This window comes from Thermobia domestica, chromosome 2, assembly GCF_964235325.1.
Source record: "Thermobia domestica chromosome 2, izTheDome1.hap1.1, whole genome shotgun sequence".
Classification (NCBI taxonomy): domain Eukaryota; kingdom Metazoa; phylum Arthropoda; class Insecta; order Zygentoma; family Lepismatidae; genus Thermobia; species Thermobia domestica.
Window position 1 is genome coordinate 385,064,139 of NC_137455.1, and position 18,420 is coordinate 385,082,558.

The window sequence follows — 18,420 nt, forward strand, 5'->3', positions numbered from 1 at the left end:
TGTTATTCAAGTGAAAATTTGAAATTTATTGTTTACTGATATATATATTTATTTCTCAACAGGAAAAACTGAGTGAAGAATTGAGGGAATCCATGAAGAAATCAAGAAAAGAATCTGAGTTAAATACAGTAGAATCTCAGATTAGAGGGTTAGAAACTCGACTGAAATATTCCAAGACGGACAAAGAAAATACCGTAAGACATTTTAATACATTGCTTTCTTTTTAAATCACGGAAGGTTGTTCACGATTTATGGAAACAAGTGTGGTACATCATAAAAATTTACACCACCACCAACGGTGATACTCTGGTAGCCATAAAAACGGGCTATCATCAATCTACATCTCATCTTTTGCTGTAGCGAAGAACAGTCATGACGATTTTCTCACTTTTGTTAACTGACCTTCCACTGTTGGAATGTCGTCTGCTTCTGTGGGCTCTTGCAGTATACCAAATGTACAGAAATTCGATTGTGATGCATTGAGTGAATCTACAGAAATTCACTGTGTGTTACAGGGCGTTTTTTTTTTTTCGTTTGTTTCACCATCTTCGCCAAAAAAAAAAAAAAAAAAAAAACAACTTATCCTGTTTCACCCGCACCAGATTTGTAGAACTACTATAGAAAGATAGAATCTGGTAAGTTGTGCTTCGATAGGTCAAGTAGACTTCTGTGTTCTCAACACAACGTATTGTTAACTTATCGTTATGGAAATACCACACTTTTTTGAAAACGTTCAAGGAACACTCACTCACTCTCTCTCTCCTCTCTCTCCTATAGTACTTTTTGGTTGGTAAATATTGCTCAGGATTTGTTGTCAACATTTAAATACTCATATGCCTCATCCAATATAACAGCTATATCTTCTTTACACCAATCAGTTGTTTTTATAGCTTTCTATTGTTCGCGGCACGTTCAGCAATGTAGCGAGGCAGCAGTTTATAGACTCCGCTTTTGAGTTGCTTTGCTATTCAAATTCCGGTTAATAATGGGTGTTTATACGCAGTAATAAAGTCCTAAATTTCAGTGCAGTGAGCCTCTGTGTTCATTGCATTTCACCTGGTAGCAGGCCTTTGATTGACCTGTGTCTTGCCTTCAGGAATTAGACTTACCCGGACTTTTATCTGTCTTGGTAAGGACGCAGGAGAAATTTTTCTTAGAATCCTATCGTTGGACGACATGCACACTTGAGTATTTTTCATCGGAAAAGGCACTAACATACATACCACTCAAAGCGAATCAGTTTTTGGTATCGTTTTACTTCGTAGAGCACGATGAAACTTTAGCGTTCAAGGTATGTACATTTAAGTGATAAAACTCATGGGATACCTAGGTAATAACTTGTGGGGCCTTCTCGAGCACGGCGAATTGCAGCAACTCGTCATCGCAGGGCGTGACAAGTTGCTGGTAGTCCGCTGGAGGGATGTTTAGCCATACAGTCTCAATTCGGTGGTTATTGCAGGTGGATCCTGGGCATAAATGACCTATTCGCTCGTAATCCACATGTGCTCGATAGGGTTCATGCCTGGAGATCGAGGGGGCTAAATCATGCGTTGGAAGTGGTCAGAATGTTCCTCAAATCAGTCACGCACCATTACGACCTGGTGACATAGCGCATTGTCATCCTGAAAAACTTTGCACTGTTGTTGAGAGTGCACACGGAAGTCTGGCTTAGAGATGGTTACAAAACAGCTAAACATGACGATGTTCAAGCAAACTAGAGGACCCAAATCATGACATGTGAATACGCCCCAAAATATTACGGGGCACCGCCATCTTCGTGAGTGCCTTGCTGACAATTTTAATGTATGGCTTCATGGGATCTACGTCGCACCCGGAGTCTCCCAACTGGAAACATGGCTCATTTGACCATGCTGCTCGTTGCCAGTCATCTAAGACCCATCCGTATGTTCCCGAACCTACGTGAGTCACCACTGCTGATGGCCAATGGTTAGTAGCGGCACTCGTGTCGGTCTGTGGCTGCAACACTCCATGGAGACCAAATTACGCTGGATTAACATCTTGAGACACGTTGGTGGGATGCTCTGCATTCATTCGTGCTATCAGTTCACGCACTGTTGCTTGTTTGTTTGCCCGGACGAGTCTGCTCATACGTCGCTAATCGCAGTCATTGAGCGCGTGTGGGCGGCCATTGCGTTGTCCGTAATAAACCATAGTTCCTCCAGTGTGGTAGATACGGCCCATCCTTTATATTGTGGAGTGAGAAAAGTTCAATGTCCGGACGACTTCTTTAATCGAATGCATCATTCATACAGCATCAACCATCATCCCGCGTTCAAACGCCGATAATTGATGTTGCCATCACCACGTTACTCGAGGTTTCACTACACTTATGAAAATCTAACTGACAGCGCTAAATTTGCTTCGTGTCACTTGATCGGTTTTCCGCGGTGTTGCTGTGACGCCGACTAGGCTTTTATCGCTGTCTCGTGACTTTTGGCACTGATTCACACTACTCAGGTCGGATTAATATGCCACTAGCTGTAGCGCCATTGTCATACTCGAAACTTGTTTCCATAGATCAAGGATAACCCTCCGTAAATGCCAATTATTTGACATATATGCTTAATTCTCTCAATAATCCAGACAACGAAATGTTACTTTTTAAAAACTAAATAAATGTCCCGTAACAGAATGCATACTGATAATAGAAAATCATGGAAGTTAATTATAGATGAGGAAAATTGTTTACTTTGTGCATGAGCGACACAATTTGAACAATCAACTGAGGAGACAATGCTATAATAATCACAAATCGTATCTTATGTACCCTGAGCAGTATTCTGTTGCATCTCCATTGTAACATTGTTGAGAAATGTTGGATATTTGCTGTTCGGATCCGAACTGATTGTTTGCAGTTTCTCTGACTTCGTATATGTAAGGTAAAATTTGGAAGAAAGAAGAAAAAAAAGTACCCCATAAAATGCTTGACGGGGCAAAATTATAATTGTCATGGAATGAAGTTCTAGTTGCAGGACCGAGTGCAACAGGTCGTTTGTATTGTATGTAAAAACTTAATACGTGTTATGCTTACTATGAAATGACCTATTTACAGTCAGTTTTAAATTTTTAGCCTTAATCAAAAGCTATTCAGAAGTTTTTCAGTAATAAATTTTCATTTCTGTAACCTTCATTTTATAGGTTATACTTAAATCCTGTATTAATGTTACGATTATACGCGTGTAAGTCATTTGAACTTTCCTTTCGACATTTTTTAAAAAATGATTCTGTAGTAAAATTTTTCTCTTGTATATTATGTTACAAGAGAAAGCGATAAGTGTGTGTAGGCATACTGGGTCGGATTTGATACATGTTACGTAAGGAACAGGAACAATTGCAAACTGCAAGATTACAATACTTCATTTTTAAAATCTGCAGTGAAAGTAATGAAGTTTTATGTATTTTTTCCAGAATAAACAAATACAACAATTGCAACGTGAGCTGGGAAAACTTCGAGATCAATTGGAAACGTTTGGGGTAAGTAATATTAATTAATTTCTTTTCAATCTTTAAGTGGGTGTCAGTAAATTATTTACAGGTACTTCCGTATTGTGTTTATTTATTTATTTTTTAAAAGAATTGCTGCTGTTCTACCAATAGCCACCTAAGTTCGATGATCATGTAAACGTTATGCTGTTCGTAAAATAGTAAATCTTATGTGGTATGTAGGTGCAGTCACCGACAAAAGTACCTATCCGTTCTTTTCATATTTGTACTTTCGTCAATTGCTTTTGAACTTGTGTATCGCCTTTGTAAAAGGAACATGATTTTCTTTGCGGTACGAAAACCATAAAACCATATGAAGGACCAGGGGGAAGAACGCTTTCAGTCCAAAAAAAAATCGGTATCTCCAACACCAATTTTCTAATTTGCTGTAAAAATAAGTTTTTCTTTACATATATACAATATTTATCTTGATATAAACTTAAAACTATTTTTCTAACAATGTAATTACAATGGTTATTTAATGAATAACATGATTTTTTTTCCTCTCCTGAAAAATTTCATTAAATGGACTGAAAGCGTTCTTTCCCCCTGACCCTTCATATCTATATAAAGAAAGAAAGAAAATTTACCAAGAGCCCATATGATCGTACTCATAGGTATAGAAAATATCTTCTTTCCGTCTTACAACACTGTATATTAGTGATTCCCGACGGGTGTGCCGCGAAATTTTAGAATTTAAAAGTCATGAATCATTTAATGATTGATTAAAATCAATTTTGAGACAGACTGTACCAGTCAGTGCCTCCAGCGGCCAATTTTGAGACAGATTGTACCAATCAACGCCTCCAGCGGCTAATTCTGAGACAGATTGTACCAATCAACGCCTTCAGCGGCCAATTCTGACACAGATTGTACCAACCAACGCCTCCAGCTGCCAATTCTGAGACAGACTGTACCAATCAACGCCTCCAGCGGCTAATTCTGAGACAGACTATACCAATCAACGCTTGCAGCGGCCAATTCTGAGACAGACTGTATCAGTCAACGCCTTCAGCATTAGCAACAGTGCTTAGTACTACTTGGAATCACTACTTCGTAGAAACATAGTCGTACAATAAATAAATAAATCATACAAGTGTGTCGTTTGGTAATGGGCGTTCAGTAAAATGTGTCGTCATTGAAAAATAATTTTATATCATGAACGTTGTTCCTTGGAGTGAGAGCATAAGATTTTCTAATGCATGATAAATGGATTTTCTTCATTATATTGTACATAAAATGAATTTATATTTTGGTAGAATGTAAATGGAGAACACAAATCTTTAGAAATATTCTAGGCTACTTTTGAATCTAGCACATCGAACGTTTGTCAAACGAGCTTGAAATATCCGTAAAAATAATCGATGATCAAGAATACTGCAGTGCGTAACAAATTATCTTCACATTGTCCTTTACCAGTCTTCTCAGTATTAAGAACTAACATAGGAGAAAATACAGTGTAGAAATCGTCTGACATATTTTTCTTAATGACTAACCTTTCAATGTGTTTATGCCAACAATATAATTTCAAGTGTTGCTGCTGCTGTCATTATCGGTCGCTCTACTCGAAGTTCGAAAAACGATTGATACACTGAACTCACTTCTTAGGTGAAGTGAAAACAGTTTGCCAGTTGATAACAGCAAGTTTTGTTTTGCATTTTATTAGTTTTTATGCTATTTGTTCGGTGTAGTTGAGTGGTACGATTATTTGTTGGCCAACATGTGATGATTTACAATTTATTTAATATTAGTTTTGGACACGACCAATAGTGAAAGCAGCTGCAGCCCTTGAAGTGATATCTCGTTTGCATAGAGACATCAGTACTATAAGGTTAGTCAAATCATTTAGTAGGATTTAAGTACTTCGCATTTTGCCATGTTATAGCGTTGTATCTACTGGGTATTCTTCTCACGTATTAGTTTCTTAATGATTTCTATTCTCAGAAATCTACAATGATACTAGATATTGAAGTTTGGCGCACATTGTAGCTCATTCCATATTTTCGTAATGCATTGAAAGAACAGTGCAGTTAATCTATATCGTTAACATTTTCAATAAAAAAATGAAATGAAATCTCTAACTTTTACGTCCCACGGTTATGCCGGTTAGGCTAAAGGAGACGGTGATGATGAGAAATGAGTGAAATGGTGGGATGAAGAAAGTGGGAGGAAACGGGAGAACCCCGAGAAAACCCACGAGCACGGTGTTTGTCCACCACAAAGTCCACACGGCGCGAGCTGGGATCGAACCAGGAACCCCAAGCACCGGAGGTGAACGCTCTACCACTGAGCCATCGCGACCCCAACATTTTCAATAAACTTTTCCCTCACAGCTATTTACTTTGTGTGTTAGTATGCTGGTTAGTGAGTAAACTAAATGGCCTTCACGAACTGTTCCTCGAATGTACATTTATATGCAGAGGAAGAACGATCGTCGCACACTATTTTTATCAGTTATCGCAAATAGTAAGTTACTAATTTACTTTTTATATCACTTCTCTTCATTGATATTGCGTAAATGTTCCTTCAGTGCGATTTTGGTTTGTCTCTATTGGGTGTAAAACCAATTTTGGCCTCAACCGAGTCAAGAAAATGTTACACAGTTGCTAGTTGCCTTTTAAAATGGTGGTAAATACCCTGGAACACCATTTCAGTCATTGCGTGGCAATAATATTACATGACTTATGAGAGAAGCGAATGCAGTCCCGAAAAATTGAAAGGTTGATTTAAGTAAGAGCATGTAAAAAATTTAAAATTTTACAGAATAGTTTTTTTTTCTTTCTTTCTTTCTTTTAGTTTTCATGTCAGGTTTCACAGATTACATTGTGTAATTTAGACTGTTCGTGGTCCGCATATACTCACCTAAATTACAAATCTGTAGAACATGAAAATCAACCTTTCAGTTACTGATAGATACTTACATGTATGTCTCATACTTTGCATAACTCACAGCCATTGTTGAAAAGAGTATTCCATAATCAAAGTTACTAAGTTCTGCTCATTAGCTTATTCCCGTGGGAAATTGTACTCTGAAATATAATTCGGAATCATCATTATCATAAGTATTCTGCCCTTATTGGCAGGTCACTTATCTCATCTGAGAAACTTCCATGCTCCACGGTCCTCCGCTAACATCTTCGTCTTCACATATGATCTTTGTTTTTATTCATTCGTTAATTGTAGTCTCCTTCGCCCCCTCCCTCTTTCCTGCCACCATATCCTCTAAAGACGTTCTTCATGATACAATTTCTTCTTAGGCAGTGTCCCAACCAGTTTTTCTTTCTGTTCTCAATAATATCTAAAAGTGTTCTTTTCTTCTCCACCATTTCTAGCACCCTCTCATTCGTTTTGCACTCGATCCAACTAATTCTTTACGTTCTTCTTCATAATGTTAATTCTGAATAGTAACAACTAATTCTATTTTTCATTTCGTTTACAGCCAACGATTAATAAGATTGAACAAACAATGAGAGCGCGTGACTTACAAATTCAAGAAATCAAAGAGAAGATGAATAACGTTGAAGATGTTGTGTTCGCAGACTTCTGCAGCCAAATTGGAGTCGCTAACATTCGGCAGTATGAAGAACGAGAGCTCAGGTTAGTATATGTTAAATATATGTTTTTAAAGAATAACAAGATTGGTTGATTGATTGATTAAACTTTAACCCATTAACGCCGAAATTATATTTTGTTTTCAATTTTGATGAAATTTGTAATTTTGGTTCATTTAGGTGTAAAGACCACCCATGAGAATTTTTTAGTTCGTGACGTAAGCGGTTTCGTTGGGGTACCCCGTGATCATATGAACACGCTAGGCGTTTAAATACATACTTTCAAATATTATGGTTAGATGGATGTCCTGTTAAATTATTAACACATATGCAAAAGAGAAAAACATTTATTGTGTTACAATCTGTTACACCCTAGAAGACAAAAAGAAACACAGTATTGGGACTATGGAATTGTCAGTTTATGGAGCCCATTATCTATGGAACTTTATGGAAATTGAAAAAACAGTCAGTGCACAAGCCCACATTACATTTGAAACATTTCGTACGAACTGTGCTTGAACACAATGTACCTGCACAACGTCTGCGCTCAGAGCGAATCACTAAATGGTCTCGTCCATCAAGACGAACGTCATCGCTTACACGATATTGTTGACTGCTGAACTTAGAAATAGCTGGACGTCCTGCACCTAATGGTACACTCTTATATTTTTGCAAATAAGTTTGCACAATGTGCCTTCGAAATTCTAAGTGTGAGATGTCTATTCTGGTTTTTCTCAACAAAAGCCATGCATTTTGTACCGATACGTCAATCATCCAAGAGAAAAGAGCCCACCACCACTTTTTGGATCTGATCCCAATACGATAATATGAGATATTCTGGTCCATTTGATCAGTACCTCCCATGTGCTTGTTGTATTCTCCGAATACATACGGACGAGTAACACGCACTTTCTTCTTTTCACTCTGGGAATATCGCTGGACACTAGAAAGAGGCTGCGTCCCATGACATGTAGACGCAGTTGTGACGACAGAGTTGTCTACCCAACGTACAACACAAATTTCATTAAGATTTTTGGCTACCTCAAACGTGCCGCGTGTTCTTTTTTTCATCTCTTTGGAATTTGTAATAGAACAGTCCTTGGGCACTCTATTTTCTCGAATCGTACCAGTAGCATTGTATCCCCTACTCTTGAGGTGCACTAGAAGAGGGATTCCTGTGAACAGGTTGTCGAAGTAAATGTGGAATGGTAGGTATTTCATACTGGATGGTAACTCGTCTATCATGGTAAGCATAGGAGCTGCGCACTTACCAAACTGTTCTTCATACTCACTCCGTCCCTTCGGATTTTTCCCCTGATATACATCAAAATTAATCAAATATCCAGATGAACTGTTTAGACACCAAACTTTATACCCAAAACGGATAGGTTTCCCACGGATAAACTGTTTACAACCATGCTTACCAAAATATTGCACCATACATTCATCAAAGTCAATATTCTGTTCTGGCTGAAATAAGGAAATGAAACGTTTTTGAAGTAACATCATTAGTGGACGCAGTTTCCACATTTTATCATCTTGAGTTGGTCGAGTATTATCAGCACAGTGAACAAAACGACATATGTCCAAAAATCGATCTCTTCGCATAGCATTCACCACCAGTTCATTTCTTACATCACCTGCTCCCTCCCAATACGACCTTTTCGAAGGAACTGTATTGTACCCAGAAAGCAAAAGAATTGCAATAAAAACTCTCATTACAGTTTTTGTCTCAAGACGGATTACAGTTTTTGAAAACAGCATATTTGTTAGATACCGAAACAAGCAAATCTAAAACTTCATCATCGAAAATCATTTCAAAACATTCTGTAGGAGATTTTCCATGAAATGTCGAGAAACCTGCTTCAGGAAACACAGTTGCGGCCGCGTTTATGTCATCATGTGTCCAAATATTAGCTAGTCTTCTTTTTATTAAAACGGTTACCTTTCGTCTGATGTGGAGACATTGTTGGTGACAAATCTTGCGTATCATCCTCACCAAGTCGGGTGTTATCCGTAAAAACTACTTCAGCATGACTGGTAAGTTGGCGCCCTGTAAGGTTGTCAATGAGTCCACCGCCATCCTCTTCTCCTGAATCTTCATCCGAAAAGATGTTTGGTTCCGGGGGTTCTAGATATATGTCTTGTACGTCTTGCACATCATCCGATTCCAAAATATCAAGGATTTGTTGCAGTGAAAGACCTCTGTAACAACAAAAAAATATATAATCACCAGAAACAGTACTAGCAAAAGTCATTTCTAATAATAATAATAATAATAATAATAATAATAATAATAATAATAATAATAATAATAATAAGTTGATTTTGAGTTTTAACGTCCCGTCCAGCAGCGAGGTTATATGAGACGTGGACCTACTGATTAACGCGGAATCCGAACCACATGAGATCCCACCGGGAATAGAATCCGGGACTCCCACACGAAACACGCGATCGCTAACTGCTTAGCCGTAAACGAGCTCTAATAATAATAATAATAATAAAGAAGTGAAACGAAATCACTTACAAACTGTTTTAAATTGATAAATCTGTAAAATTTTACTGTACTATTTATTTTTTTACATACGCACGTAAGAAAGAAAAACCTGCCTAAACGCCGTGCGTGTTCATACGATCACACTGATGAAAAACTTGAATAAGCGTGCCCCAAATATTTTCAGGTGAGTCAAATCTAATTAGTTACAAACTTTGTCATCTCTAAAATAAAACCCAGTACAAAATCGTTTGAAAGGGTAAGATATAAAAATATCTGTTAATACTTACTTTGAGGACGATTCCATTTTTCTTCTATTTCTTGCGCACTGCTGATAACTGAGCCTCTAGGTTGCATTCGCGCCGCAATGTGGAAGTTGTTTTGTTTGAACAGCGTTGCCAGAAGCTTCTTCTAGTAGACCACACCAACAATGTGACGAAACCACTAAAAGTGTGTTACACAAGATCTAATTTCATAAATACTAACCGCCGTGATCATATGATCACGCACGGCGGTAATGGGTTAATGTAACTTTTTATCATTGAAGTTACATGAGGCGAGACTTTCCACTTAACCCTTCATTTGGCACTGTTGCTCTTAAGGAACATCGCATTCTATTGCTTTATCTGTACGAATTATAATTTCAGTTATCACTTAATTGGCATTATTGCTTTCATACAATATTCATATACATGATTTGCTGGTCGCTTGTTTATCTTCGTCAACAGGAGACAGATAAACTTAGTATTGTAGAAGCTTTATCTCCTACGTTCCGCGAAAGTTCCTTTATTTTATTTTTTTTATTTGTGGTTTGTTGCTCTGTAGGAAGATATTTCAAAGAAACTGCTGCTAATTACTGAGGGTTATGATATTTGACCATATAAGGGCAATGTTGCTCAGTAGCAACACATAAGACCTATTTTATGGCAGTGTTGCTTTGAAATAAACATTCTGTATTTTAAACAAAGTACAAAAACACCTTAAAAATTACGAAATTATGATGAGGAAGACATGGTTCAACCATAAAAGTAAACTAAATATTTTAATGGTAATGCTATCAATGCTTGCCAATTAAAGGGTTAAATATAAGCATCTCCTCCTCTAGTAGCCTTTGACATAAATTAAACATAACTTTCTTACAAGGCTGTCTGTATTCTTTATTATAAATTAACGAGAAATGTAACAGTTTCGGAAGTATATCACTTCCTTCTTCAGACTACTATTTCAACTGAAATCATAGATAACATAACATAATTTAGTAGCCTTTGGTATATGAGATCCTGAGTTCAGTTCCTGGTACAGAACATCGAGTTCACTACAATGATTCAGATCTCACTTTAAACTCCAGTACTCGTTCTATGTATAAATTCGTTGTTGACAAAAGATGTAAACACAAATTAATCAGTCAACTGTTACTTTAAGTAAAATCCGAACTGCTACTAAAGTTTGTATCCGAGATAGGTATCCCTGTTTGTTGTAAGCAAACTGAGCAAAGTTACCTAAAGACAGTACTGCTTGAGTTTATCAAATTTACTAAGTTTTATTTGTTTCCTGAAGTCTGTAGTTGGGTTTCGACTATTAATGCACTTTTATAAGCTAATCTTTCCACAGGAATAATGTACATCTGCAAACCTGCTTCAAATAAACTCGAATTACAGCATTAAATATAACACTTCTAAGCAGCAGTTAATGGTGATAACTTCTTTGTATGAATCTATGCATAAAATGGATAACATTTACTTCCCTGTGTATCTATCATTCCCAACACCCGTCCGAAATTTAACCTGGTTTCACACGTTCCTGTGTACCCGACCGAAACATCCTCGGGTTTGTAGCCTCCAGTTCAGGTTATCCAACTATGAAGATCCTGGAGTGAAGCAGGTCATGCCAGTGCGTGATCTGTCTTTAACACATCACCAAAGGAAGACAGCAGATGACGTCAAATCTATCTACGTGAGATTGTAGCCATTTGTAGCACAGTTATAATGCCACGTTCGCTTCTGACTTTCGATTTTGCAAACTTTCTGACTCCTTGATCCTTCAGAGAGCATGAACAGACTGTCGATAATTGAAGACCTCGGGGGAAAATAATGATAAACCTCAAAATAATGAAAAATGAGTGAAACAGCCTAGCTGTTTGACTGCGGTGGATCTGTTATCCCTCCAAGAATTACCGAGTTTAGTCAATAGATAACAGAGATATGTCCATTTCCTTACAGGTTTCTCAATAGTGTCACTATACGTACCCAAACATTCAAAGTCTTGTATCTCAAAATCATGTCAGTGTGGGATATCGTTATCCCCCCACCCCACCCCCGAGGTCTTCAATTCATCTAAGACTTGAAGAGCTACCCAATTCTAGTGCTCATGTCACCCATATCAGATAAGAATCCACTATAGTACAGTATGCAGAGAATACAAGATAAATTACTAAACGTAATCAGATAACTCATGTTCTCGTTTCAGTCTTTGTAGGTAGGGCTTTCTCTTTCTTTGCCATCTTCATCAGAGCGTGAAAGGATAAATCGGAAATTCTGAGATTTTACAGAATGTTAAAATAAGTGAATTGACGTCTTAGACTTACGGAATACAACAGCATGTACGTATGCTAAACATTTAGTCTCAAGGAAGCTCAGTACCGTTTCCGGTACGAAAAAAAAAATTACATACGTATATATATCGTGGTGTAAACTAAAACCGATCTTGAACTCCGATCAATTCGTGATGTAGGAACATCGAAGTTCTTTAGTTTCGTTTTTATTCGCAATACACAATTACTGCTTTAATATCCAGGGTATCTATTGGTCACGAATAAGTCATGAAATCAGAAAACGGTCATGAAAGTCACGAAAAAGTCACGAAATTTAGCTTTTGGGTCATGATTTGTTTTTAACTGTGCAAATAAGTACAGATTAAAAATTTTTGTTCTGTAAAACGTCAAACTTCACAGCCAAAAATGTTTATGGTCGACTTTAGACGCTATCAAATCGCAAGCAAAGTACATTTCTATTGCATGAATGAAAACTAGGCCTAATTCGCACCCAAGTTCGCTCTTGAAAATGTTAGGAAATTTTATGATTGGGTAAAGAAAAAGTCACGCAATTTCATTTTGGAATTTTTGTAGACACCCTGATATCAAACTTTAAGCTAGGATCGGTCAATTCTAAATTGTTTATGGATAACTACACACGGAAACAACATTCAGAGGAAAAATTTCACTCAGTAGTGTCAGAATTTCAATTTTTCATGAAGAAAACAGTTACGAAGATTTGTTTCTAGTTTTGTAACTTGTTCTTAATCCATACATTTTCAGCCAATTTTCTTACACCAAATACAGCTGGCCTCTTTACTGACTCCCCTCCATTGAAGAACTTAGTAAAGCTCGAAAATTTTATGTAAAGAATATCCACGTGAGTTTCGGTCTAAAATAAATTTTCTTCATTTACCGTAATTATTTATATATTTCATTTTATTCCCAACAAAATAATTCTCTCCTGATTTTAGATTTGCTTTAAGGAGAAGTTAGTCTACTATTTGCTTTTACTATGTGATGGAGAAGTTTTAACATTAGCATCAGGCGTATATAAAATAAGAATGTTGCTTTTAATGCTACAATATCAGTAAAATGCATTTAATTATCTTTACAGGACGCAACAGGAGCGTGCAAAGAAAAGATTGGAATTTGAGAATCAGAAGAATCGTATTTTAAATCAATTGGAATTCGAGAAGTCAAGGGATACACAAAGTAAGTCAAAATTCTTTCACATAGTTTTGCTTATAAAGAAGATCGCAATATCGTTTCCTTTCAGAGATAGACTTGCACACTTTTTGGTTCTAACTCGTTATGAAATCAAGAACAAATTAGAGATATAACTTAAGATACTTGTGTTTTAATATTGGAATAGCAATGCAAAATAGGGCGTTTACAAACCCAATAAAAGTAAAAACTTACTTAAATTAATACGAGGAGTGTCCAAAAAGTTCGTATCCCGACCCCTTCTCAGTTGATCCACAAATTTCAAAATAGCTGCGTACTTAGGGTAATGTCTTGTAAGGTAAGGTGAGATCACAAAGAAGTATGTAAGAAACTGATTTACTATTCTCTGTTCAGCGTAAGCTCTAAACTCCGATAAACAAAATATTTGTATCTTTCCGCTCGTCACAAATGCGATTGGCTAGTAATGCATCATTCCCACTCCCCACGGGGAGAAGCAAATTATAGACGTCCGTTTTGACAGTACTGTCTCGTGTTGTCCAGATACTTACAGCAGCAGCAGAAAAGAAAGAAAAACTCGAAAGATTAAGATATATATATATATATATATATATATATATATATATATATATGTGTGTGTGTGTGTGTGTATATATGAATTTCGCTGGTAAGCGATTGTTGCTTAGTGAGTAAAGGTTTACCTTGTTGATGTTTCACTCGATTGCAAAATTATTAAATAATCCATAACATATTTATGTCATTTATAATAATGTAGCAGTTTTATATGTAGCTTCATAGTGAAAGTAATAATCTAATCAAATGAACTATATTGCGGAGGAGTACAAGGGTCAGTAGGCCAACAGCGAATCAGCGAGATTTATGTTCATGTGCCTTTGTTTATCGCAGTTTAGAGCTTAGGCCGAACAGGGTTTAGGAGTAATAAAGTATATCGGTGAAAGAACTTCCGTCACAGCAGATTGTTCATGATGATGATAATAAATGTATTAGATGACAATTAAGGGCACTGTGGCTCAGTAGTAGAGTGCTTACCTTTGGTGCGAGGGACCCTTGAGTTGATCACAAGCAATGAGAGTTTGTGGTGGACAGCGTCGAGTCCTTGTGTTTTCCCGTTTCCTCCCGCATTTTCATTCCGTGATTTGTTTCACATTCATTTCCATTATCTGTCTCCTTTAGCGTAGGGTCATAACGCAATCGCAATCGTGTAATGATACAGTCCGCTTTAAATATCTATCAATATTCGTTTCAGTGGAACACTCCCAGTTTGTGAAAGAGCTGATACAGAGTGACCGACGAACACTATCCTAGCATATTCTCATATCACATAGCAGCATTGATTCAATTTTCATTGAAGATTGACCTCAAGAAAGTTGACTCATTGGTTGACGCGCATATTATCGGGGGACAAGCAAAAAATGAAATCTTTCCGTTTTACGTGCTAGGATTTTGTCCTATAGACTAAAGAGAACAGATGATCTTAAAAGACATAGTGCAATGAAAATGTGGAAGGAAATATGAAAACCCTGAGGGAACTCACCGACACGATGTCCATTACAAACTCACATGGGCTAAGATCGAACCAGGGACCCCTCGCACAAGAAGCGCGCTCAATCACTGCTCCTTAGGAGGACAAACAGAACCGCGCAAAGATTGCAGCTATTAATTCGGCTTTATAAGAATCTACAATGTTTTGATGTAGTGTTACAGTGAACTAAATCTGGGTCCGTTACTGGAGCTTCAGACGAAACAACAAACACTAGTGTGAAAGGATCCAATCTCTTAAAAATGTTTCCAGCACAAGCCGATAATAGTTTCAGTCTCCTGGAATGTTAAGATGTAATGTTCTATGATGTAACTACAGTAGCCTGTATTTTGTCAAAGTTATAGGCGTATCAAGAGTGCTTGAGGCTCCAATATTGCTAGCCACAGGGCTTTGCTTCTTCGGACAAGGCCTCTGACGTAGTGCAAGTTGCCATCTGGCGACCAGGATTCCAGACATCGTATTGACGTAGATTCACCTCCAGGGACTATTGTTTGTTCCATTAGCACAGCGGCGATGAATACGCTATGTATTCTGTTTACTAGATTCACTGGAGCAGGAACAGAAAATATTCTCTGTAAGCATTAGCTGCTACAGAAGAGAGAAGTAAGTTGATATCCAGGGAAATTATGTGGAAAATTGATAGGGAAAACATTTCTCTATATCATTTGCAAGTGGATCGGAACACGAGCTTTTTGGACGCCCCTCATGTGTCACTAATGGAAAGGTGATCTTCAAAATGTGATTGTCGTAACGTGCCGAGGATGTTACGTAAAAATCAAAATTCTTACTTTTTTTTTTAATGTACTCTAATATTTCATCTGTATTGTTGGCTTTTTCCAAGTACCAGAATTAAACATATATAATAAAAATAATTTTAATATTCGTTTTGTTAGAAACTCTCATATCAAGGTACACCATGTTTGCCCCAATATTAACCCATAGGTTTTTAACTTATGACTGTTTAAAACACATTTCTTTTTATTTGCAGAACAAAGAAATATTTTTTACATATATTTGTTTTTGTTGTTCTTGATTTAATAAGGAAATCCATTTTCCTTTTTAGATAACGTGTTGCGATGGGAGCGTGCAGTGCAAGATGACGAGGATGAACTTGAGCGATGTAAGCAAGCTGAACATAAGCAAATGGCAGAAATCGACAAAGATATGCGAGATTTGGATAGCTTGAAATCAAAAAAACTGGCGAAGAAATCAGAACTCGACGAAATGGAAGATGTAATCGGCAAGGTTAGTTGGACGTTTAGCTTAAGAGGTAATGATTGTACGCTGGACTGTTTTTTCACAAATGAAAACCAACCTTTCAACCTCTTAAAAAACAGACAACTAAAGTTCGACTATTTACTTATACGTAGCATAAGAAAGTTCTGCCTTAAAATGACTCGAGACGGAAGATTTTTTAAAGAAAGAAATGTCAAGGAAGCTCCATTTTCCTCAAGTTCGATAGTAAACTTAATTCTAGGACTTTATCTGATTGAGTTAATCAAAAATGACACCTTGATTCTGTATAAGGAATTTCAAGGAACTCTTAACTTCCTTGTCATTACTATCAAAAGACATAATAGTAACTTTGTTACCTCGGTATATCCCAAACCTTCTGCTGGTACAAAGTATATTAATTTCTTTCTATTTCAATTGCTTCAAAAACTGAATGTTCGGAGAAAATATTTTAGAAGAGCCCTTTTACTTTCAGACTTCCGTGTTGATCTTAATCAGGAAATTCAATATTTAATAAAAATTGGACAAGAAAATGGTTTTCAAAAGTCTTTATTACTGAAATGGTACAAGCAGGTACAACAGACAGCAGATATTGGGGCTGATAAATGGATTAGTATCCCTGTGGTTCCACACATCTCTGCAAAGATTAAGAAAATATTACAGAAACATAAACCCGGTCCTCCCACGCCAAAGGCGCGTACGCTAACCGCTTAGTCATGTTAATTGGTCACTAATCAAGGTAATATGGAAAATTTCTTAAAAATAATATTGAAAGAGTCTTGTTATGTTTCTTGAAACTGACTAAATGCAATACATCTGTTATTTATTTCAGGCCCGTCGTGAAATGGGTGCAATTGCAAAAGATATTCAAGCAGTTCAGAAGCAGGTGACGTCATTCGAAGCCAAAATCGAGCAGAAGAAAGCAGACAGACACAGTATTCTCAAGCAGTGTAAGGTGAGTCAGTATGCACATTTTATTTATAATTATCATCATCTTGTACTTGTGTTTCCAATTTTTTTCTCTCTCGATGATCTTAATTACCTCTAATTTTCTTCAATGAAGCTAGTGAGGTTCTTATTACTGCGAGGACAATTCGAAAAAAAAAATTGCGCATGAGCGAGAAATGGCCGGGAAGAGACGTCAGTTCTGTGGCGCTGTGTGCAGTAGCTCAGTAGACAGTAAGCAATGGAAGAAGAAGATTGTGTTTTAGTTCACTCGTCCTCTATAACAATTGAAAATGAACGCTCCAGTAGAAAAACCGGCAAATGTGAAGTGCGTGCTCAAATACTTTCGGCAGCTGCGATTCCTCCCGAACTGTAGTGTTTACGGACCAAACGTAATGAGTGAAAGTGTCGTACGTGAATGTTGTCTCATGTTTAAACGTGGACGAAGCAGTTCCACTGGGATCTTTTTGATTATCCTCCCTATAGCTCACATTAGGCGCCGAGCAACTACCACCTTATCAGACACATGAAACAGTGGTTTGCGTCGCACCGCTTCGACAATGACAATCCGCTTCAGAATGCTGTTAGTAAGTGGCCTCATTTCCAGGCAGGACTTTTTTTGGTAGAAGGGATTTCAATTCTTGTTAAACGTTATGACAAGTGTCTCAATTTAAATGCTAAATATGTTGAAAAGTAGTATAGTATACTTTTCTAGTGTGTATAATAAAAGTTCTGTATATGTGAATGTGTGTCATTGATAACCAAACGGCAGGTGTTTTTTTTTTTTTTTCTTTCTTCGAATTGCTCTCGTATTATTATTTTTATTTTTATTTTTAATAAGGTCACTGAGGTATCAGAAGATGGAACAAAAAAGGTCATTGATAACGAATGTTTATATCCTCAGAGAGACTTAACATGTGGAATAATATGTGCGATGCAAATATACGTATATGCGAACTGAGAAAATCAAAGAACAAGGGAAACCCGGTGGCTCAGTGATAAAAGTCTTTCCTCTAGTACTGGGGGTCTCTGGTTCGATTTCAGGACATATATTTGGTGAAGAACACTGTCGTCGATCTGTTTCCTGCTCCCACATTCTCATTCCACTAATTCGTTTATACTCATGCATTTCATTCGCTTTTTCAGCCAAAAGAGCATAGGTAAGACGAAAAACTTAAAGATCTTATTTCGTTTTGTAAGAGTTGTCTTAGAGTTTAGCGTCCTGTTCAGCAGCAAAGCTATATGAAACGTAAACCTTTAGCTTAACGTGCGATTCGAACCACATGAATTTCCACCGGGTCTCCTGCACCAAAGATGCGTACGCTTAACCATATAAATACTAGGGAGCTGTCATTTTATCTCTCTCATTATCGTATAACCAAAATCAATGAGCCTAATGTATTGTATTTATGTATGT

The 18,420-nt window shown here is 37.1% G+C and overlaps 1 protein-coding gene across 1 annotated transcript in view; it reads left to right on the forward strand.

The window, feature by feature from the left end:
• SMC1 (structural maintenance of chromosomes 1) overlaps positions 1–18,420 on the forward strand; it is an 86,648-nt gene that overhangs the window by 35,080 nt on the left and 33,148 nt on the right. The window contains exons 13-18 of the mRNA XM_081749462.1: positions 63–194; positions 3,430–3,495; positions 6,944–7,101; positions 13,197–13,294; positions 15,889–16,070; positions 16,891–17,013. Of these exons, the coding sequence (XP_081605588.1) occupies positions 63–194; positions 3,430–3,495; positions 6,944–7,101; positions 13,197–13,294; positions 15,889–16,070; positions 16,891–17,013 (759 nt within the window). The remainder of the gene's footprint in view (positions 1–62; positions 195–3,429; positions 3,496–6,943; positions 7,102–13,196; positions 13,295–15,888; positions 16,071–16,890; positions 17,014–18,420) is intronic.